Source organism: Columba livia, chromosome 9, assembly GCF_036013475.1.
Source record: "Columba livia isolate bColLiv1 breed racing homer chromosome 9, bColLiv1.pat.W.v2, whole genome shotgun sequence".
Classification (NCBI taxonomy): domain Eukaryota; kingdom Metazoa; phylum Chordata; class Aves; order Columbiformes; family Columbidae; genus Columba; species Columba livia.
The window spans coordinates 12,258,897-12,283,105 of record NC_088610.1 but is presented as its reverse complement, the minus strand read 5'-3'; the positions used below and the strand labels follow the sequence as shown (position 1 = coordinate 12,283,105).

Sequence of the window (24,209 nt, the reverse complement as noted above, 5' to 3'; positions counted from 1 at the left end):
CCTTGCAGCATGTTCTACTTCTGATGGATTCTCAATTTTGCAAAAAACTGCATTGTACGCTTGGATTTAAATGTGTATCTGCTCCTTTTCCTTGGCAATAAGGAAAACTTCGAAATCAATTCAGTCCTTACACTCTAGCTGAACTTGGACTAAAATTGAACAGATGATTGCTACAGAATAGAAAGGTTATTTAAAATAATGTCTGTTATTTCACACTTACTGTTAAAATGGGGCCTAGCTCACATTTTTAATTTCACGTATGTGAGATACTGGACTGCAGGTTGAATGCTCAGTGGTATCACACAGGCAACGAGCTAAACTTGTTGCTTGTGTTTGGTTTTTTTGTTTTTGTGAGCAGCGTGATTTTAGGTCAGATTTGAATAAATAAGTTGAGAAAACCCTACTGCTTCAGTTGACTTCAGCTAACACTGTTGTGAATTATCTCAGCATTGAGTCTAGGAAAAGGAGCCACATCTGCTCTGTCTAGGAGTGTTTCCAGGACAGAACGGAGGGAGGTCGGGAGAGGCCCTGCCTGCATGAGACCTCTCACACCACGGCACTCTCAAAACCCTGATATCTGTGCGGTTTTTTCTTGCCTATCTATCCCACTTAATTCCTAGAAGCTTCAGTGATCCCAGAACCTCAGAGAAATTTTCATAAAATTGAAGCAAGTCGTTTAACGAATAGATTTTTGCAAACAAACGTGTTTGATGGCAGAACTGGCTCTGTCCAATCCCTTTTATAATTGACTACAGTACTATAGGGTGCTTTTTTCCCACTTTTTTTTTTTCTTCATCCTTTTCCTCATTGGGAAGACTAAGAAAATGACTGGTGACGCTTTCAGTCATTCAGTGATTTACCAACACAAACTGAGTTTCAGTGCACACTTTTGCTGCTTATTTGCTCCTGGAAATCTCACCTGTGCTGTATGAGGGGATTATGTGAAATATGAATTTATCTTTTTAAAAATCAGACTCAGGGAGTTTTATTTTATGCTCTTTCCAATTCCAATAATTTTGTCCCTGGAAATTCTCCACCAAGTCACGTCACCAAGTAAACAGTAGACAGGGATTTTACAACCTCTGTGATAGATAAATCCCATTTTCCTTCTTTGAACAACCTAAAAGCTACTGCCAGAAACACAATACATGGGTGGTCTGCAGCTTGCAAGACACAATCTAGTTTTATAGTGGTTTCCTAAAGCAAGACAAAAAAGAACAAAACAAGTTTATTAATGTTAAATATTTGCACAGTTCTGTGGTAAACAATTGGTCTCCTAATTCCTATTTGTGTTTTGCAAATAGATTTTCTTTTCCTCCCCAAAGACACAATATGTTTTCTTTTGGAAGCCTTATTTATCTGCAGGATGCTGGGGCTTGGCAGTGCTGCAAGGACTAAGCCATCATCTCTGGGCTGGGTCTAACTCCTGCAGATTGTGGGCAGCGTCTCAGCCTTTTGGACCACCTGTCTGGAAGTGGCAGTGGGAGGTGAGCTACACATTTAATTTGTGTGACAAAGATAGAGGCTTTCCAGAATTTGACCTGAGAAATGTACTTTTCCCTTTGTTTCTCAACCACCAACTCAAAGCCAAGCATTATCAGGGTTAACTATGTTCCAAGCCACCAGGTTAATGATTTTAAGAAATGTCTTTTATCCCTCTGACTCTCTTCTGCCAAAATTTCATAGAAGCATAGCATCATTTTGTTTGGAAGAGGCTCTTAAGATCATAGAGTCCAACCATAACCTAAACCTATCACTAAACCACATCCCTAAGAACCTCATCTGTACATCTTTTAAACACCTCCAGGTTTGGTGACTCAACGACTGAACTCATACCCATTCCTCTTGAAATAAGGCTGTGGTCACTAGAATTTAAGTGTCTATTTACTCCAGGAGATGCTACTTGAGTTCACTCTACCTGGAGACGACAACGGGCTCTGCAAAGCCCTTGTTCAATCTGCATCCTACTTGTCATGAGCAGGCTAAAGGAAGCCTGGTTATCTGTTCCCATTCCTGCAGCTGACATGTTTTCAAAGGTGCTGGTGAGTCCATAAATGCTTATAGAAGGGACGATATTTGTGCTGCAGGGATGGCGATCAGTGACTGATGGAAACCCACGGAGATGAGAATGAACTTGGGTCTCGCTGTCACCACAGTACACTGCAAATCTACCTTTGAAGTTGCACTAATGAAATTTAACAACTGAAACATGAGGCTTCATGGATAAAAATAATCTTTATGGGGATTTGCAGTGTAAAGTCTGTGCTTCGCCTAAGTACTGAGTTGGTTACCTAAATCATGTACAATCACTGAGAGAATCTCAGACGTTAATTCCCACCCCTCAAGAAGTGTAGAAATACAATGGCTCATGCTCCAGACTCCCTCAAATTCTTTTTGTCAGCCACATGCACAAACAGTAAACAGTGTTTAAGAGCACGTGAAATCTGCTGTTACCTGTATATATGCGCTCCTTGTAATCAGGATGCTTTTTAGCAAACAAGTCCTTTATCTTGTTTATTTTGCCAGCCTTGACTTCTCTCGCAAATGGTGTGTACATGACTGAAAAAGCTTCTTCTCTAGTAATGGCTTCTTCAATCATAGCCTAAAAAAAGGCAAAGAAATGATACATTTCATGTCGGTTAACGGCTAGTTAAAAACAAAAAAATTACTTTCACAGATAATATTTTCTCTTTAATAATTGCACAGTCATGCAAAGATAACATATTTTGGTCTTGAATATTAATTAGAGGAGAATTCAAATTAGTTCCAGAAAACACTGCCTATCTATACTCAGAAAATCAATTTAATGGAGAAAGAACATTTGTAAACAGTTTTCAGTGCAGCGAGCCTATGTCTTCAATGAGGAGAAAAGTATTAGATAAATTATCTTTTAGATGAAAAGAAAAAGTGATTCCGTGTTCTCTGAAGGTCACATCTTTCATCTGAGGGTTTTATTCAGTCCTTGGGAGCTGGTTAAACAATACTAGGCATTCATATTACTCCTTGGGTTGGCATGAATCAGGAGCTGTGTCTATACAGAATATTAGTCTTAAAATATTGCATTTAAACATCATTTGCATTAAGAGTAAAATTCATTCCTGTGCAGAGGGCAACATGAAGCTTATGAACCTTGTCATCCCCTGAAGAATTACTTAAATGATGCATCGTACTGGTCTTATGTGGAGAGGTGCATTTCACACTCAGTGGACCCCAACAAACTGGTGCTGGAGCTACCAGAAGGAGCCACCAGCCTGGAAACAGCCTTGCTGGCACTTTTGCCCATCAGGGCAAGGGAGGTTGACCTGCAGTTGCTCCTGGCGTGGGGTTTGGGTAAGACTGGGTTCAGCACTGTTTCGGCTGCATGTGTTGTTAACAAAGATTTTGTCTTCCTGACGTGGGCAGTTCTATCTGGAAACTTGGGGAACTGAATTATTGTATCATGGCAAAAGCTTAAATGCACTTAATAGTGAGAACACTAACACAAGGTTAATAGAGGTGGTCAGAAAAGCGTGAGAGGAAAACGTATATATATATTTTTAATAGGGTGTATTATTCTCCTAGATCACCTTATATGCTGAAGTGATTCATAGAAAGTATCATTATGGGACTAGCTTGGTGTTTTATTGACAAGTCCTCACTTTTGTTCTCCGGTCTGTCCTCCACCTGTGTAGCATTATCCAAGACATAGTGTGCCTCTGTGAGTCATTCGTTAAGCTGACAATTGCTCCCACCAACCCGGGATGGAAGGCTGAGTGTGCCAACCAGTTAACTATGTCCCTCTCCTTAATGGCTTTAGACAACAGATCCTCTGATAGGGCGTTATGCCATTTTATTTCCATCCTGTTTATTGGTATGGGGTGTGTAGAGATACCATAGAAATGCTATAATTGTTTTGGGCAGATATTGGGATGGGCTGCCATATGTGCACCCTGAGTGCTTTTACTTTGAACACTCTGCCTGGATGTTGATGGTATCACTGGAGATTTGCTTATATTTTAGATTAGTATATTTGGCTAGCCCATTATCCTGCATTTACTGGAATGAAAGCAGTCAGGAGTGGGCAGTATCTAGCTCTGGAAAATTAACAAGCTTCAAATATGTGTAATAGTATCATGAGCACCTGGGGCAGTAATAATGTTCCCCCTCAGGGAGGAGGAGTTCTACCTTTCCATGGGCACAGCTGTGTTATCCATGGTTAATATCACAAATCTGGAGGTATCAGACCAGAAAACAGCAACTGTGTCCTCCTGCCAAGAGCTCAGGGCCCCATGAATGGATCCGTGCTCATGCCTCCCGTGGGAATACTTATGGGTTTGCACTGATTTATAGGAAAGTGATTTTAGGATTTCATATTTCTATGGACTTCAATTATCTTGTCATTCGGGGCCCTTAGAGGATCAGCAGCAAAACAATGGTACCAATCTAGCTTTCCAAGGCACATTTTTAAAAAAGGAGAGGCCTACTTGTTTCAAGTTTTACTGAATTCCATGTGTAAATATAGGCACAGAATTAGGTCAGCCTTATTTTGTGTGAGATGTTTGGTATTCTGCTGATTTTCTAGAGCTTGGCAGCCATTTCCAAATCTGGATTGATATGAGCATGTGAATGTTTTTTGGGGTATATCCATACACTTCAGATTTAAAATATATAGAGCAAGGCAGCAAATTGAAAACCTGAGCAGTTGGGCCAGACAAGCTCTGTATTCTGCCTGCAAAGTTCACTTTTGGGTTTATCATCCTCCTGAACAGTTTGAAGTCACACCTACATTTTCTCTTTATTGACGTGTACCCATGGCTGCTCTGTGCAGCGTGCAAATAGTGACTAGCTCAGAGGGCAATAATGGTAAAATGTCAGCCAAGGGGGAAAAGAATAGATCTGTAGTTTCTGGTCAATACTGCTACAGAAGGTATTACAACCCAAGAGCATTTTTTTCCCCAAGCTACTGACCCTGGACGTAGATGCTATTTGTTTTATTATCCTCTTGGATTTTTATGGGGTAAAGTCTTTAAGGATATAAAACTTCAGGCCATAAAAACTTTGGAGGAGAAAACTTTATACGATGAAATCCCTAAGTATTTTTTCTCCTCAAGCCTCTGTGCACTGAAGTCTAAACTTGGGATGAATATCTGGCAATGTGTCCAGGAAAGAGGGTTGCCTACAGAACATCATCTGCTGTGCTGTACAGCATGCAGCTATTCAAGATACAGTCTCACTGTGGAGAGAATTGCAAGGGCTCCACAATGGACTCTCACCAGACAGAACAGGAGAACTGTTTTTTTCCCATTTTCATAGGTTTTGGTGTCTTTCTATGTGGAAGGTTCTTTCTGCCATATCCTCTCAGATACATCATGGAGAATGTTGCTATTCTGGTCTTGGACTGGAAGAAGTATCAGGCTCTTTCATTAGCACAGGGATAGCTGCTAAACTGATGAAGATGATAAAAAAGATGATTTATTTTTTGTATATCTTGCAAGTGAGCTCTGCAGAAATATGACACAGTATTACACTCCAGCCTTCAATTCCAGCAGAGTTAGAAAACAAGAAGTCCTTGAGATGACCTTAAACTATGAGAGTTCCTACAGCAATGTACAATAATATAAGGACTATGATGGACATGAGTCCACTGAATTTGGTGGTTTACCTCAGCAGCAGACATAGTCTATTGCTTCAGCAAAGATGCAAGAAATAGCTCAAGAAGAGGCTGCAGAGTAATCTGATGATAGGGAACATTTCTTTTTGTAGTTATGGGACTGACTCATGCTCTGCTATGTCAGGAGGTTTATATCCCTGTTTTGAAAGTGTGGGGAATCAGAGAAAGTCTGCAGAGAAGCCATCTGGAGACAAAGTGTCTCAAGGAGTATTTATATTGTCAGTACTTCTATTAAAATGCCAATGAATCCTTCCATGAAACACAAGCGTTCACAAGGTTTGAAGGATGTACTTTGCTATCATGACAATTAAAAATCAAAGACATTCCTCAACAACAAACTTTGTTTTGATCAAGGGTTTAAACGTATATCTGATCCAACACCACATACTCCTCTGAGCACCTTGGCTCTGCAATATCTATTATCTTACATTCTACTGTACCTAGTAATGTTACATTTCACAGACCTTTTAATAAAACTTAAACTTTAGCCTAAATAATCTTATATTGTCCCTTCAACACCCACTAAAATTCTGTTAAGAGTCCAGATGAATAGGTAAATGCACAAGAAACAAAGCTTTCCCATGCCAACTTTTGATGGCAAATGATATAACTACTTCAATATTTTTATGAAGTTCTTGCTATCTTGCCTGCTTAGAGCAGATATAGAAGAAGAAAAATGGCACAGTAGCAGCAAATTCTTTATAACGGTGACAGTAGCTTTCCCTGCTACAGTCCCTAACCTTAATCCTCTTTAACTACAGAAAGGTTTAATTTGGAAAATCCAATTATCTTGACATCTAGAATTAGCCAAAAATTTAGATATCTTTCTAGTGCCTTATCTTGCAGCTGCAGTGCACACTTAGCCACTGTCTCATTTACAGTACAGCAGGAATTGATGCTTTTATTGATGATTTTTATTAATGCAATGATATCAGTCAGGGTAAAGCCATTAGCCTCTTCTATGAACTGCTTTCACTCTTAGGCTGGTATTTAGAATTACGGGAGCACTGTGGTGCAGCCTGTGTGCTTTTCTCTATATCTTTCCAACCATAAAGAAGTATCTAGCAGCCCTCCCATGAAAGTCTGTTGCTGTTGTGATATTAATATCTTCTCACCAGCATGATCTTCTTACATATTTTTTTTTTCTGTAGGAAAAATAAGTAGAGAGAATGCCAGAGCATATCCTTTTCTCAATATGTTTATGGTATGAATAAATCATGTACTATACAATAGATGAGAACTTTTTGTTTATCTACCATGTAATGCCTCCCTATTAATGTAGGTCACATCAAATATCAGCTTATTTAGGTTCTTAAGTTATTAATGTATTTAAGTCCCTGTGAGTCATTTTGTGTGCGGTCTATTTTGAAAGTGGATTTGCAGAGTGCCACAGTGATAGATCTGTGTATTCTCCTGGCTTCTGAAAGGCAGACGTATTGCAGATGGCTTACCTTGGGCTTCAAGGCCTGTTTGGTACTCCAATAAGTATCTCTTTATGTTTTGGAAGAAAAGAAATCTGTGCTTTATATCCTTCTACAGAGATCACTATTCATTAGAGAAAACCCCCAGAATACATAGAGGATGGAAAAGGGTGGAGGTTGCTCTTGAAACACCCTGTCCGTGATGCCAGCAGATGGGAAAGCAGGGACTGAGGACAAATGTGGAAATGCAGCTCTAGTTCGGGGAAGTTCTCTGACCACAAGCCTGTCCTCTGGTCTCACAAACTCACGTGCATGGAGAACCATTGGAGTCTTCAACTCTTGTATCACTTGCTACCAGCTGAGAATCCTACAATTTCATCACAGCCCAGGGATAAATGTGAAGGATTTCTGTGTTTCTTTCCTATGGTGGAGAAACTCTGAAACCAATTAAAGAGAGGCTGTGTTTGCTTTGCAAAGCTGATACAGAGTGTCAACAAGGTGAGCCTCGTCCCTGCTCGAATTACGGTTTGTTGCCATCAGTAGCTACCATGTGTATCTGTATCAGGCAGGGGCTCCAGCTCCGAGCATCCCTGCAGAGGTGACTTCTGGCCTGGGCCACCTGCCCCTGCTCCAGCCGGGACTTTGTGGCTCTCTGAGATGCTGTGAAGTGAGTAGAGCTGGTCCAATGCAGTGAGCCGGGCTCTCTTGAACAGTCAGGGTGACCAATGTTTTGTCCTGGCAGGCTCTCAGCCACCCAGCTGGCTGTGGTGCACACACCCTTCCCTGGCACGGTGACAGAGACAGACATCAATCTGCAATGGGGCAGTGAGGTAAGGCTTACAAACATCAAAGAGTCTACAGTTTCCTCACAAGGGGAGGAGGAAAGGCAGGCACTGATCTCTTCTCTTTGGTGGCCAATGATACAACCCAAGGGAATGGCAGGAACATGTGCCAGGGAAGGTTTAGGTTGGACATTAGGAAAAGGTTCTTCACCCAGAGGGTGGTGGAGCACTGGAACAGGCTTCCCAGGGAGGTGTCATGGCCCCAAGCCTGATAGCGTTCAAGAAGCAATTTGACAACTCCCTCAGACACATGGTGTGAACTGTAGGCTTGTCATGTGCAGGGACAGGAGCTGGACTCAATGATACTTCTGGGTCCCTTCCAACTCAAAACATTTTATGATTCTATCAGCTGCCCCCATGAACAGGCCCACTATCCTGTACATGAAGCTATTGGCCAAAACCAAAGCTTTTAACCAGTTTTGTTAATATTTCCCCTTTCTTAAAGAGAGTTTTCATGGTGAGAAATACCCTAATTCTAATAAGGCAATTCATCATGACTGGTCTGAGCAGCAAGACTGTCCCTCCAGTGCTGGGAGAAGCCTTTCACAATCATGAGTCCTCAGCAGGTGTTGGGGCAGCTCTGCATGGTTCCCACTATGGCAGGAATGGGTCACAGTTTAAACAGCAGGGTTTTTGTTGTGAAAGGGATTAAAAACTGTACTCAGCTGAACAGCTTTGGTAGCCTGGGCTCAGAGAGACATCTTAGCTCAGACAGACAGAGCTAAAGGTTGAGCATCACAGAGTGCTTTACATGAATGTAATCAGACCTGCTGGCCAACACCTGGATGCTGTGTCCACCTGGTGATGCAGGTGAATGCTTGAGAGACAGAGAGTGACCCTGCCAAGGAAATGTTCCTGGGAGAAATGTGGAATACTTGCTGTAGGGGCTTTTCAGGACTTTTAGCCCAAAAACAGAGAGACAGAGAGAGGGGGAAAAAAAAAAAAAAATAGAAGGCAACTAAAATGCAGAAAATAACTAAAGGAGATGTCAGTCCTTCCTGGCACTGAGCTCAGCATAATTTGGGAACTTGACTTAAATGCGAAGAGATGAATCAGACAACCAGGGATGGTGACTGATGTGGTTAGACTGTAAAATGGACAGCGCTGTTCAAAGGGGCAGCAGGAAATCATGACTGAGTCATTGCATTAGCAAACTACTTTATGTGGCTGAACGGTGGCTAATTTAGTAGAAGACAAGTTGACTGAATATAGAGATGTTTCTGAAAAGTGACTTCATCTGTTTCTGTGTGATGTCTTCTGTAGTTCTTCAAGAGTAGATGTGGAGCTGGAAAGCCACATACCCAGTAATGATCCTGGGAACGGCACAAACCTCTGCCTGTAGCTTCATCTCTCCAAAGAAAGGAGATGGTATACAAAGAAAGGGAAGACGATAATGAATGTGTAACTTCTTAAGGACCTTTGTACCTTGAGGGAACAATAAGGGCCTGAGAGCAGCACAAAATGGCTGGTTTTCTATGCTGATTTCTCAGGTTTCTTTTGTAAATCTTAAAGCTCTGCTTTGCAACTCAGTAAAAGCCAGAATGAATTGAAAATTCTACTTGGGAAAGATGCACATTACTTTTGAGCAGCCCTATAGGCTTTTTTTAATGGTCTGGAGCTTGGCTGGCCAGGTTGTTCCTGTTGAGCATCTTTGAGTCATGGTTTATGAGCCTCTGTTAACAGTTTAAACCCTAATTGGGTTGGTATTTTGCTTCATATTGGGATTTCTACAGCTACCAACTACAGCAAGGTATGTGTTGCCTGACACATTCAGGTAGTATTAAATGAATCCAACTTTCCTGAAATTAGAGACAATTAATCCATCTGTTTTAATAACTGTGACATTTAAACTAATAACTTCTCTTAGCATGTAAATATAAGTATGATTCAAGCAACACTTATTCTACCGTGAATGATCTGGTACTAGAAAAACAGAAGTAGGTAGAAAATATGTGGAGGTAGATATTATTAAAGAAGAAAGAATACAAGAAAAATGTTAAATACCTTGGTTTTGTACATGCAGAATTGTTTCTGGAATGAAAATACCAGCAATAACAAGAGCAATAAAAAGCTCCCAAAAAAGTATCAACATGATAGAAACTCTCTGTTGTGTTATTTTATTTGCCTTCTTGATCCAGTTTTCAATTACTCCATATTTTTACTAGTGTACCTGAGAGCAGAATGAAGCTGGTTTTTGCAGCTGAGAGTTAGGTCTTAAAAACAGTGTATTCCAAAGTCAGATTGGTCTGAATCCCTGACATGGCATATGTGTGAAGAGGCCCATTGTGCCCTGAAGAAATGTTAATAATTTTATTTTTAACAGGTTGCTGTGATGCAATGAGAATACAGGAAACCCATGAACTGGTCTGAAGCTGCACTGAGGTTGTCTGGATATGAGCGCAGTGTCTTAAGAATGAACTGATCTTCCTGTTTACAGGCCAAAACCTTCTTGTTATTGTAATGCACAGCATGAGAAAAATCATTACATCCCAATTTTCCACAAGAAAACTAAAAGCTCAGTGCTTCAAGGCAAGTGTTGCCCTTCAAAAGGCCCATAGATACAGAAAGAGAGGATTACCTATTGTTTTTATGAAAAGGGATGAGAAATGTTATTTCTTTTCTGACATGACAAAATTAAGAAATGAATACTTAAAGCAGCAACAAACTCCACAGACCTCTGAGATTATACAGACTTACGCTAACATTAGGCACTCAGGTCTGCCTGTACCTACAACAGTCGTTGACGTCAATGGGATTTTCCCCCAGATTTGATTGAAGAAGGGACTTTTCTGCAGTGAAGTGTGGCACAGCATGATCTGCTCAAATAGCCTCAAGAATAAATGAGAAACACATTTTCTCAGTGATATGATGGCCAGGCTGCCCAGGGAGCCTGCCTGTCAGCTCCTATCAGTCATTCCATTGGGAGGGTTGCAAAACATCCTGGCTGTTGCCAGCTTGGAAGCCTCACGCTCCACAGCAGGAGATGGGTCAGGCCTGAGCAGGCAGGGCTGCTGATGGGCCTCGTCACCGGCTGAGACTGCAGAGGTGGTTTTGGCTACCGAGAGGTTTTTCCTTTTGACTTTCTTTCCTTGTATCATCACCCCACAATGCGTGAGATAAAGCTCTAAAGGAGCTGACAGCGTTCGTTGCCGCACTGTAGGTGTTCAGCCACCTTGCAGGGCTGGGTTATTGTTTGCTATATTGTGTGACGTGTGTATTGCTTGGCTGTTGCAACAGCCCAGATTTTTGAAACGGAAACACCTGATGTTCACAATGGCAACAAGTGAGCAAAACAAATGTCTGAATACCCAAACCTCCACATCAGCCAATGCATGTGCTACTGCAAGCTTTCTCTGTGACGCTGAGTTCAGCTAACAGAAATATTCTCAGAAACACAAGATCATGAGCTCTGTGTTTGCAATGTGCTAACAGCAGCTCTGTGATGGCTGCAATCTTGGCTAAAACACTGGGGTTGAACTGAACTAAAGCTAAAAGCCCAGTTTGCTCCAATGATAATTGAAGGTCTCCATTTGAGCTGTAGCAAACGCACCTTGGCAACGTTACGAAATTAAGGCTTTTAGTACAGATGGTTATGGAAGCATTGAGATATGAACCTACAAGCTTTGAAATGCCTTCCTGGGGTTCTGATAGTTGTTGCAACGTATGTGTTTCTGGTGCAATGGCACTTAGTGTAAGACTTGGGCTAGATGGGATTAACTTCAGATATAGGTGCATAAGGGCTGCTAAAGCAGAACCTTCAGTATAAAATAGGCCACACAGTTTTCACAATGGAATAGTAAAAGCAATTAAATTTTAGTGTGCTACTGACTTAAGCCTAAATTGCATAGTAAAGGCACTTTATACTAAGATGTCTGTGCCAGATATTGGTGAAATCAGGTTGTGACTTTCTAAATATTTGTAAAGTTCATGTTTGATATTGTTAGGCATTTTTTACTTTGTAGTATGGGCATGATGTATTTTTACTCGTGGAATGAAACATCCAGAGTGTATTGCACAGTTTCAAGCCGGTGCAAGTAGTTTACAAAGGTATGAGTAAAACTGGAGAATTTGGAGAGGGACTCTTTCTGTGGGATGAAATATCTGAAGCCTATTGTTTGTTTTGCTATCGCCAGCTGAGAAATTGCATTGCTGACAATAAATGCTAGGGAGCTTATCTGACTACAGTAATAAGTAAATGTAAACTTCGTCTTGCTGCTACCACTTTGAAGGTATCTACCACAATACATTTAATAACTTCCACATTATTATTTATTGTGGCCAACTCTATTTAACTCACCTATTTTTAATCTAACAGCCAATACACAAATCAGTGTGTATTCTGTAGTGGGTTATGAAAAAAGCCCATCCATTTATCCATTTGATTATATGTTAACTTGGAATGTATATTTTTAATCCATAGAATAATATATTTGAACAGAGAAAAAAGCCCAACTTGCTGTATAATATTATCCATTGCAAATTACTTTTTCACCTCTCATCAGCATATTATATCTTTATCTCAGAGTAGAATGGAAGAAGGGTATTAATATTCAAAAGCAACACAGGGCATTAGCTATTATATATTGCTGTACAGAATATCCAGAAATAGATGGTTTATGTTAAAGGAGATAATCAAAGAAAGCTAATCAAAAAGCTAATCAAAAAAGAATATTTAAAGTTGCCTTGATCACGATCCATAGGTATGTGTACAGGGAGAAGATAACAAGTACTAAAGGATCTCTAAGCTTTTGAACATCTAATATAAATTGCTGGGAGTTTGGACTGGACAAGTAAGATCCCAGTTTGTAAACTGGGGGAGAAACAGGGGACAAGCAAACAACAAATCATCATTTAGATGGGTTATGGTAAATATTATATTATTAAACTGTTTAATGGGGATTGGATAACTTTCTCAAAATCAGTCTCTGCTTTGCCTCTCTTGGCACCAATGCAGGAAGGTGAGGGTGCAGTTCTGGGATGCTTTTATGCAGGAAGTCAGATAATTCATCACTATGATCTCATTTGGTCTTAAAAATCTGACAGTGCAAACCTTGCAGTATGCCTAAGAGGAGGTATAGAGTCACGTGGAACAGACCACTGCTGAAGAAGAAAAAGTATGTAAAAGGTAGTAATGAGGAGGGGAGTGATTTGAGGATGTTTAAAAAGAGTTTCGAAGAAAGAGGACTCCTGGCAGCTGATGTCAGGGATAGAAGAAGTTCAAAGGAAAGTACAAAACCAAAATCAGGAGATGAAAACCCAAGGGGATACAAGATAAAGACTGCTCTGAGCAGGAGGAATAGATCAGGGGAGAAAAACTCTTATTTAGAAGTAGGATAAATAATAAAGCGCTTTGCAGATGTGAATTAAGGGCCTGCTTTTTTTGCAGTAAAGGTGTCAGCCGAAGGATTCTAGTGGTCTGTACAATGTTTCAAATTTATGAAAGAATGAGAAGACAGACTATGAGGAAGAAAAGCCTTTTCCAGCAGTTAAAAGAATCATGAAAAGAAGAAACAAAAGTAGTCTGTGACACACTAGAAGATTATATACATGACCCGCTGATCAAAGTAGAGAGTGACATATCTAATCTAAAAATCTTTCTTCACAAAAGTAAAAACCAAACCGTCCTGTTCACTGTCTATTCCCTTCCTCCTCAGAGAACTTCGCTCGCAGTTGTGAGCCAACACTAGCGAGTTCTGGGGCAGAGGAGTAGTTAGCAAGAAAAGCGTGCATCAATAGCTGTTGCTTTGGTTACAAAGCCACATGAGCATGTATAGTCGTGACAAGTTATTTTCAGCTTTACAACATGAAATAGAGAGAATATTAATAAAATAGATTATGTTACCTCTGCTTGGTCTCTCTGTGGTGGAAGGTCCCAGTGCAGTGTCACATGCTACATCATACTGCATAACTGTTGCTGTGTGCACTGATGACATTGAAGTCACCCCTGATGCCGAGTGCACAGAACTCATCAGCTTGGGAAGGAAAAGGTTGTTGCCGGTGCTGGGCATATATCTTCATGAACAGCGTTTCTTAAGTGCTAGCTATTAACTTGAGTGGGAGCGGTACCGAGCACCCAGCTGCCTCGACCACGTGTGTCAGCATTTAGATACGGCTGAATCCTGAGCCCACGCTAAGTCATATGCACAAAAGGCACAAAACTGTAGAGGAACCTCCATCTTCCAGCGAAAATCAAGCACAGTGGGGGATCAAACAAATGCCTAGGTCTCTACTGACATTTCAGAGCTTCTGCAGGCAAAGATGAGAACAGCTCCGGTTGAGGTGAAAGGCAGAACAGGAGTGGGAATGGGGCACAAAGAGAACGGTGGTGTCTCTTGGTACCACAGGGGTCCAGGAGGTCCACACATGAACCCTCCATCAGGAAGAGAAATGGCTACCAGGGCCAAATTCATTTTGCATGATGATACTAATATTGTATAATGACACTAATGGTTGGAAGCAATTCAGCAGCCCCATTTCTGCTCTGGTTTATTCCCACTTTAGCCCAACCACAGCTTCTGATTTAGGTTCTCTGAGGAGGCATCATGATGAATCTTGCCCTTCATGCCACCTTTTCAGCCCTGTTACATGGCAGGACAGTCTGAACCCCTGTGGGAGAGGACAGCTATGACAGCTCCTCCTTTAAAGGTTTATTTTTTGAAGCTTCGTGTCCATGACATCAAGAAGAAAAGTCAATGGATACCAGTGTTTAGAGACAAAAAAAGACATTCCATTTGAAGAAATGACCCCTTCGTAAAACTATTTGTGAACTCAAGATTTAAAACGACTCTGACCCAGTGGGGAAAAAAATCAAACTGTTCTGTACAGAAGAAATTCTCTGTTGGAAAGCATATAAGAAAGTTCACAGGCACTGCAAACACTAGCCCAGTGGGTAGTTCTCTGAATGAGATGCACTCTGCACTCACAGCAGTACTGAAATTCAGCAGCTCCCAGGACTGAGATTTATTCCATTTTACCAATAAGAATGCAGCTAATAATAGTTTTAAAAAGGAAGACTTTACCATGTGAGTGAAGGTAAAAGACCAGATTCTGATCTTCATTACTCTTGCTTATCTCAGACATATTTTGCACCACTTCACATAAAGTACAGATGTCACAGATGTTCTCACAGAATAAACCCAAAATAGATGGTATCATAACCAGACTCTGAAATTTTATTGCAAGGGACATCTATTGTTCCTAGCATCAATAAATTCCTTGTATGGACAAGGAGGACCGGAGGGCCAAGTCTGCTCTGGAAGGCAGAAGGGTCTTCCACTGCCTGAAGCCCAAATGCTGCATTCCCTCTGAAATGCACTTTGGTTGCATTGAAACGGGGGCTATGAAGGCTGGGACACCATGGGCAACAATAAGCCTCTCCCAGCAAAGGATCTAGTGTCTATTCACCTCCAAGTGTGGGAGAACTCTCCTCAGAGTAGAAGGGGGTACCCTTAAACTCAAATTTCTGCTGATGTGGCTGAACAGCCATGTCACATAAGTATCACTGAAGAGATGAGTCTCATTGAAGTCAATGGTCTACTGCCCACATAAGTAATCTTTGTGGACCACGGTCTTACCTAGCCATCCTTCACAGAGCTCTTTAGGTTCCTCTGAGACCATTCCTTACAGCCATTTTTTCCTCCTCTTCCAGTTGAAGAGTTTGGAAAGGTGTCAGAGGATTAGTATAATGCAAATCGTGAAAGGAAAGTGTCACTAAGGTAGGAAGACTTCACAAAAAATAGCTTAGGGGACTATACAGTATCCAGAATTAAATTTTATAGCAGCCCATAAAATTGAAGTATGAGCCAAGGGTTAACAACCTTGAATTTTGCCCTTAAAATTAGTCCAAGAAAACCTACTTCATTATAAATAAGATAGTACCATATAGTGTCCTGTTGATTGATATGCCCAAGAGCTACCTTTGTCGGCAGTCTTTTAAGCAGTAATCCTTCATTTTGGTCTTAAAAGTGAGATGGGCACCTCCTTCCTCATTGGGCTATCAATTTTTACCTGCCAATACAGTTTGATGAGCTTGCTTATATGCTGCTCAGTGCCTCCTGTCAGCCAGTACATATAGTCAGCAATCATGGCGCTCCTGGTGACAAAAGCAGAATAAATGAGTGTACAGGGAGAGAAGGATGTATAGAACAGTACTTAAAGAAGGCAATATTAAAAGCTTGTAACACGAAGTTTGTATCAGAAGATTACACATAGTTTCAACTTTAAGACGAACATCAGTAAACATTTTTTAGCTAGTTAAACTATCTGCAAGCAAACAACCCTACATTTTCTTTTAATAGCTTTTCCATATTTTAATCTTAGCAAATATTTAATGATTGCTACACAATATTTTAGTCTGCCTTTTTTTTTTCCCTTTAAAGTATTTGTGGGTAAAACATATCTAAGTACATTTCTTCCAGGACAGCATCAACACATGTAACATCCTGTAGCTTGGCAGGCTGAGAATATCACTTGTCTATGGCAAACACAGACACAGTTTACCTTTGATTAAACTATATCTTTAAAAAAACCCAACCCAAAAGTAATCAGCTATCTTGCTACCTAATTGAGTATGCTTTAGTACTCCCACTGTCTGTGACAATCATTGCATTACTCTTTCTAGACTGAGGGATGCTAAAAAACTGTTGTGCAATGGATATTAATGCAGAGTCTTAACAGACTTTAGAAAATCAGTTTGCTTTTATGGCTGCTTCTCCACACTGCTCTGTTTCCTTTCCTCTAGAGATTCCAAATCCAATTAAATGTGACTAGATGTAATTCCAAATTGTCACTTTAGTCAATTAAACATATAATAATCTTGTGTACCTAATTACTAGCACCAAAAGTTTATTTGTTGATGTAGTGCTATCAATGTGTACTTCTGCATGTTCCCCTTATCATAGCCTATATATTAATTGTGCTTTGACATTACCGTAAATTGAATTTGAAATTTCCCCCTAGTTAAAAGTGTCTCACAAACAGTAATCCCAATCCTGTTGTAATACCCTTTCAGAATGTACTTTCCAAGGCTGTATTATGTTCCTAATGAGATATAACCAAAAATACATGGATTTAACAATAAACATTTCAAAGCAGGCCCAGTATCTGGGGGTAACATATTGTTACAAACAGGAACTAAATCTTCCCTTAGATGTTCTCACACAGCTGCCTTTAATTTCACCAGGAGAAAAGTAATTCAGCAGGATCCATGGATTTCTGCATAAGGACTGGATTTAGCCATAAGCTTTATCCAATGCTCATTCAAACCATTGGCAAGGATTCTCTTGACTGCACTAGAACAAAAAGCAGCTTCTAATTGAACATCCTTAGCCCAGCCGGCACAGGATGAACAAGGGATGAAATCCTCATTGTCCTGAAAATCATTGGCAAAACTCTCATTGACTCCAAATGGTGCCAGGGTTTAATCCCAGGAATGACATATGGATCCTATGGATGAAACACAGAAGGTGAGCAAAGCATCCAGCTCTGCCTGCTTGACCCAATGCCAGCCACAGTTCTAAGGAAATACATCCACTGTGTCCGGAGGCATAAAAGGGAAATAAACATGCAGCACAAAAATGGGGAAAAACAAATCTGCCACGTTATTCTGTACCTTCGGTCTACTAGAGGTGGTCTGCAAAGCTTTCAGCTCGCATGACAATGGCAGTAGCTGGTACTGCAGTCCCCAGAAGTGTTGTACACAAAGTGGTGGTGGCTTCCTGCAGCCACCTCACCAGAAAGAAGGGACTTTCAATCTGAATTTAGAGCAATTCTCAAGCACTAAAGCCTTGTGTATTTTGGAGTCAAAGGGCATTTGCAAGTCATCAGGTACAGTTTGGGCTTCTAAAGACATAGTGCCTCCCTAATGCTGACATTTCAAAGATTAAAACTGGCAAATCCTTAACCCCGAGCATCATCCTGTCACTGTGGGAACTCTGGCATGGGTGGAACGTGTTGAACACATAGGCACCCACACCATGCTTTGCCATCTCTACTGCAGGCCACGGACTGGCGAAGTGAGGATTCAGCAGCACAACATTACATCCAGTTTGCGATGTCCCACTCCTCGGGGGTAGCCAAGGCTTCATTCTTATCTGTTTCTCAGCATCAGCTGCAAAATGCGACGATCATATTTGACTGATTTATCTATTTGGTGTGTGAGTCTTCCTGGCGTGATCTTTTGCTAATTCTTCGCAGCGTGCTCAGCACAATGTCACTCTGATCGTGGCAGAGGTCTCCAGGCATCACTGCACTCCCAACAAATGCCTTTCCTCTTTATTCTTCCTTCTTAATTTGTTCTTATTTAAATAATCAGAAGCACATTTACATTTCAAGCATTCGTGTTTAGTTTTTCAACATCCATTTTTATCCCTGCTAGATTTCTCCTGTATGGCCGTGCACTACATCAGGATTGGCAATGCACATACACAAAACCTCTCCAAGCCCTTTGAGTGCCTCCACCCCACACACGGGTCAGGTCCAATGCTTGCTACTGTGACCTTGGAGCTTATGAGGGACTTTAAAAATTCCACTTTCAAAAGAAATACAAACACTAAGGCTCTATGTGGATGGCCTATGTCCAATCCCAAATGTGCCCAAGTCAGAGAGTTTTCTTTGGAGGCCTCCAAGACTCAATTCACAGAACCAAAGTGACACATGCAATAGAAAATGCTGAATTTCCAGACGCATGCAAACAAGTGAAATTACGCTGTGTGAATATGGTTACAGGGCTGGGCACTGAAAATATTTAGGGATGTAAACACTCAGAAACCAAAGGACTGACTGAGATATTTGGGCAGGTTAAAAGCCTGGCTCCCATTGAAATACACAGAGGCACAAAGCACTGAGTTGGGTTCCTGAGTCCTGCGGAGTACCTGTCTATGCCACCCATAAAAATCCAGGAAACAAAGACTTTCAGTAAGAGACTTATGAGCACATGACACACTCTGAAACGAGACTTAAGTAAAATATTATTTAAAGAAATACTATTTAAGAAATTGTTATTTAAGATCTTCAGCCATTGTCATTAACATCTTTTTCTCTCATCATGCTATCAACATGGCTGATGTATGAAATATATCATATTAGAATGTTAGATATACTATATATGACTTAGGGGATTGGACTAGATGATCTTTCGAAGTCCCTTCCAATCCCTAACATTCTGTGATTCTGTGAGGATAATATATACACAATTATGTTAGTATTTCTGCAGTATGTAAAGACTGGAGTAGGTCCTTTTTCCCACCTCCTGCAATCACAGGTCCTGGGGAACGGGGAGCTTGTGAAGAGCTGGATGGAGGACATTTCTGTTGAGGTCAGTTGGGATCAGCTGTGATGTCATGTGGAGATTTTGGACAAGCGATGTTGGCCAGTAACAGACCTCACTCTGATTTGTACCTCTAGAGTGACTACTTAAGAGTTCAACTTTGAACCTTCCTGAGCACAAGAAACATCAGATACAAAAAAATGGGAAAATAGCTCCCATTTAGACCATGTAATGCATTTTTCTGAATGAAAATGCATTTTATTTTTACAGTTTTTAAAGATATTTGGCTTAAACTCTAATGGTAAAGAACAAAGATGTGTACATTCTCTTCCTGCTTCTGACACCATCACTTCATGTGATGTACAGAAATATTGGCCTCGTATTTACAGAACCATCTTCCAGTTTTGAGTTACCATTTTAAACCACTCAAAACATGCCTGAGCTTCAGATAGTAGCCCACCAAAGAGCTCTGTTTGACATGAGAACTGAAGTAGTTCTGACAATACACCTTCAGGTACACCTTAGGGGATGCTAGAGAAAATATGACACCTCCTTCTTTCCAAACATGAAGATTTATATTATTTTTTTTTTCCTAGTTGCTAGTTTGGGCCACTATGAACTTCCATAATATAGCCAAGCCCATCTGGGTTAATAAGTTTGGATCCCAAAGGTGTCCTGCAATATCTGCTCAATCTGGCCACTTGGTGGTGCAGAATAATAAGATATATTTTTATATGTGCAAGCAAAGAGCACACCACAGATCCTAAACTGTCTCCCTCAGCCCATCTCCAGACATGCATAGGACTTGTAATAAAAGAGTCAAAGGTAGCTTGTGCTGCATGACAGCTGCTGGCACTAAGAGCCAGCACACAGCCAACTCCTTGGCAGCAGCCATGCAAGTCTGTGACAAGAAAATGGGTGCTACAGGTATAAGGAATGTGCGGAGTTTTCTGGAATGCAACAAAGTGCTACATTGCCAAAGAAGACAAGAAATTAGCTTTGCCACTAAATGCTTGTGTATTCATTTACCATTGTAAACACTGGAAAAATATGAGGGCAAGACTCTAGGTCAGCACCTTGGACCTTGACTGCTCCCCTTGAGCTGCAGGGAACGGAGAGGAGCCCTGGAGGGGAGAGGGGGATTTCTCTGCAGATGGGAGAGCCTTAGGAATAATCACAGCCCATGCACATCACAGTAACTTCCACCTTGCTGTGCTATTCAGCCCTAATTGCTGCTAAAGTGATAGAAAATGACCTTTGCTCCCTACTTCAAGTGATTTCACCTGGATCTGCTGCAAGTGATACTAATAGGAGGCCTCAGCTACTGCCATGTGATACTAGCCCTATGCCGACCTAATGTTTAGAAAGGGTAAGTGTTTTTCTGTTTGTTTTAGTTTAACAGGACCTTTAATATTCCTCATGTAGATATCTGGGTATTTGAGGTCTTTATTATAATAGTACTAAGTCTAAGAGACAAAATGCAAAATAGAGGACTACTGTCTTCTGGATGACCTTTCTTATTTTCTTCTGATATTAGAAAAAGAAGGTGATGCGTATGACCAGAATAAGTAAGAGATGGATATTTTAATGCAATCATCCTATTTGAAAAGTGAACAAAATTATAACAGTTAATTTTTAAACATCTCCATATATCCTAAATAAATATTAACTCATTACTTGATGATGGAGATAAACAGAATTCCAGAATACTGAGCAGGAATAAATTTGTTAATGTCAAGACTTACATATACATAGACTGGCCCCGAAGTGGGGCAAAATGTTATGTTACCTATGCTTAACATCTTGATGTTGCTAATTCCTGCGACTAGCTAAAACTTCATTTTAAATATTTTACCAGTGAACATCAAACATTATATTTATCACTGTTTCTCCCATGGTTGTGTGGAAGTAACAGCTCTCTACATTGCATGGAGATTGCTATGCAGTACTAATGAATATTTCTGATTTAATGGCAACTGCTGTCAAAGGATACAGAGAATGCTTCATAAATGTGAGCTGAGCAATGCATTGGGGAAAGGACAAGGCTTTTAAAATGGCAGGGGATGCTCAAGAAAATAGGTTGCTAAGCCCAGCAAGATCTTGGGCTCTCCACAGCTTGGTATGAAACAAGCAGCAGCCAGCATGGATGTGCCATACAGATCCCAGGAGGTGTAGGAGGCTCCAGTGCCTGTGTTAGCTTCAGTCGAGTGGTTTGGAGAAGGGATGGGTTAGCTGGGGTGAACTGCTTCCAACAGAGATGTAATGACACTTTCAGAGGGATATGGTCCGTGCTTGTTCTGGCTGGTGCTTGCTCTGCTCTCTTGTATCGCTTTGTACCTCATGCTCCCTGGGCTGGGGACACACCTTGTACTGTCCGTGTTGGGATTTACTCCTGGCAGGAGGTGTTGAAGATTGTATTGAAGGTTGTTTCTTCCCTATGACATGAACCTGTCTGAGCGGGCTGTTGTCTGACACTCAATCTCAAGCGATAAAGAACAATGTGTGTGCCGTAGAAATAATGGCTGGTAATTTTAGACACAGACTAACATCATATGTTGGTGTCAAATTAAGTAACAGGCCACGTGGGCTTTCCTTTGGGCTTTGGCTGATGCTGGTACTCGCGAAGCTGCTTTCCTAGACCTAATTTATGAAGCCTTCTTTCACAGTGTGACTCTGGGGAGGACAGGGGTGACAAAACCAGCAGAAGCTCCCGGATCCCTTCCAATGGAAAAACAACCCTTTTTCTCTGCCGCGCCTGGGCGACGTGTCCTCCCCGTGCAATGCTCCTGCCGGCAGAGAGGTGTCCCCTGCTCCCCGCCGCCGCGAAGCCGCGCTGGTGGGCGGGCGGCCCCAGGGTTCGGAGTCACGCGTGGAGCAGCCCCGGGGCCGCCGCCTCTCCTGCCGCGGGGGCCCCCACGCCGCTAGGCCGGGGCTCTGCAGCCCCCCCGGGCAGCCACTGGGCTCTGACCCCCAACAGCTCCCGAAATAACGGGGTGCAGAGAGCCCTCCCTGGCTGCGGGGCGATCTTCGGGTGGGTGAACCACGGGGCCCAGAGGGATCCTCGGTGTTAACGGGGACGGGGGTCCGTTGCTATGACAACGATGTGTTTTGTTTGTGTGATTTGCTTTTTTTTTTTTTTCTTTAAATAAAACTTTCTTTTCAAGAGTTGTTTCAGTTTTCCTAAGCTGAAATAAATTAGGATAGAGAGAATCTATCTATCTATCAATCTATCTATCTACCTATCTATCTAGGTTTTTTTCCCCCAAGAGCAAGCCCATGGAGGATGCAAAGGTGGGAAGCACAGAGGCAGGAGTGGGCTGTGAGCTGGTGACTCCTGAGCTTGTATCCACAACCCCAATTATTTGTATATCTTTCCTTTGTACAAATCTATGCTTTGTAAAACCAAAACTTGACGTACAAACTAATGCAAATTATTCACCTAGCTTTCACCTGTTACATTTTTCAAGTCTCACTAAAAGTGGACACACACCTGAACACATGCAGGGGGGTGAGGTTTGCTACTTGCAGACCTAGTTTGCTTTTCAGCTAATGGGATTATCTTGATTTATTTTATTTTTATTTTTTAATAGGAATGTCAAAAAGCTGAGTCAGCCATGCCACAGCTATTAAGATACTAAAACTTCCTCCTTCTTAAGGATTGCTTACCCCTACTCTATGCAGTCAGATGAATATGAGTTGTTTGTTCTGGCAGAGGGACAGACAGTCTGTTTTCCCCTTCATGTATACAACTAATTTCAACTCACTAGTGTTCTAGCTGGTGATAAAAGAACTATCTTAAGCTCTTCACAGAACATACTGACACTGTTAAATCAGCACAGCATTTTGATTAGCAGGAAGATGAGAGCTATGCAGCTTAATGATGTAAAGGGGCAAAATCTCTTGTGTATTTAAAACTCTAGTTTCAAAGCAAAGGTGGCCATACTTTTCTGTAAGTTACAGAATTTCACCTTACTACTGATTCAAGACTATTCAGGGTCAGGAGTAGCTTTCACTATTGGAGTAAAGAAGGAAAATTGTTTTCATGCTGTATTGCTCATCTGGTTAGACCTTCTCCTGTGGATGTGTAACAGGCAGCTGGGGGCTTGGAGACTTGAAGGATGCGCAGGCTCTGACCCCTCTTTCTCCAGGAGCTTTGAGGCTCACCTTTGGGCGCATGTTCTTTTTCTAGCACTCTTGTCCTTGAAAGCAAGGTCTGGCGGTTTGGCTGCTCTTTCTTTAGAGACAGTATGGGTTGCCAAGGTTCTTCTGTGGCTTATGCATTCCCTTGCACACGTGTCCTTTATATCTTCCTTCCCTAAAGTACCAGCCCTTGTATTGTGAGCAAGGTTGGATTCTTCTCAGCTTTCTCCAAGAGCATTTTCTGTTTTGTGACAGAAGTGAGCCCAGGACCCTTTCCTGAACTTTCCATTCTGGTTATTAAGTGGTCTTTTATCAGCTATGACTCCTTGTCTTTGGCAGGGTACTTTCAGTAGCTGCTATTGGAAGCTGATCCTAAGCCTAAGTGCATTCTAATGCATAAAACTTCATTATAACTTCCAAGCTAAAATTGTATATAATGCATTTATGCCCATTTATTCAAGGGCCAGGATGGTCTTTCAACTGAAGCTGGTTTTCTCCCCTTCTGAGGTTTAAGTCTTGACTCTGTTTATCAAGTGCAGTCTCCTAACATCAGATATACCAACAGAGGAGAAATATATTTACTAGCTGACATCCTAGTGAAAGTGGTTGCAGCACTTTAGAATTCATTGTTCGCAGATGCTGTGACCCCACCATGGTATTTTTAGGATTGCTTTACAATGCCAAATGGCCTTAGGCTGCACTCTACGTGGTAGCATCCTATCACAGTGCTATCCCAAAGGAATCTCTACACAGCTGACAAAATTCAGAAGTGTTGCAGATCTGGGCATATCAGACTCTTTACATTAATTCAGATGTCCTTGCATTTAGACTGCTTCATATGCTTATTCTCCTGATACTGCACTGTACTAGTCAAAATTACACACTGAGAA

At 41.3% G+C, this 24,209-nt stretch overlaps 1 protein-coding gene across 1 annotated transcript in view; it reads right to left on the bottom strand.

Moving 5' to 3' along the window:
- SPATA16 (spermatogenesis associated 16) overlaps positions 1-24,209 on the bottom strand; it is a 95,307-nt gene that overhangs the window by 25,961 nt on the left and 45,137 nt on the right. The window contains exons 5-6 of the mRNA XM_013370262.3: positions 15,921-16,005; positions 2,455-2,602 (exon numbers count right to left, since the gene is read on the bottom strand). Of these exons, the coding sequence (XP_013225716.3) occupies positions 2,455-2,602; positions 15,921-16,005 (233 nt within the window). The remainder of the gene's footprint in view (positions 1-2,454; positions 2,603-15,920; positions 16,006-24,209) is intronic.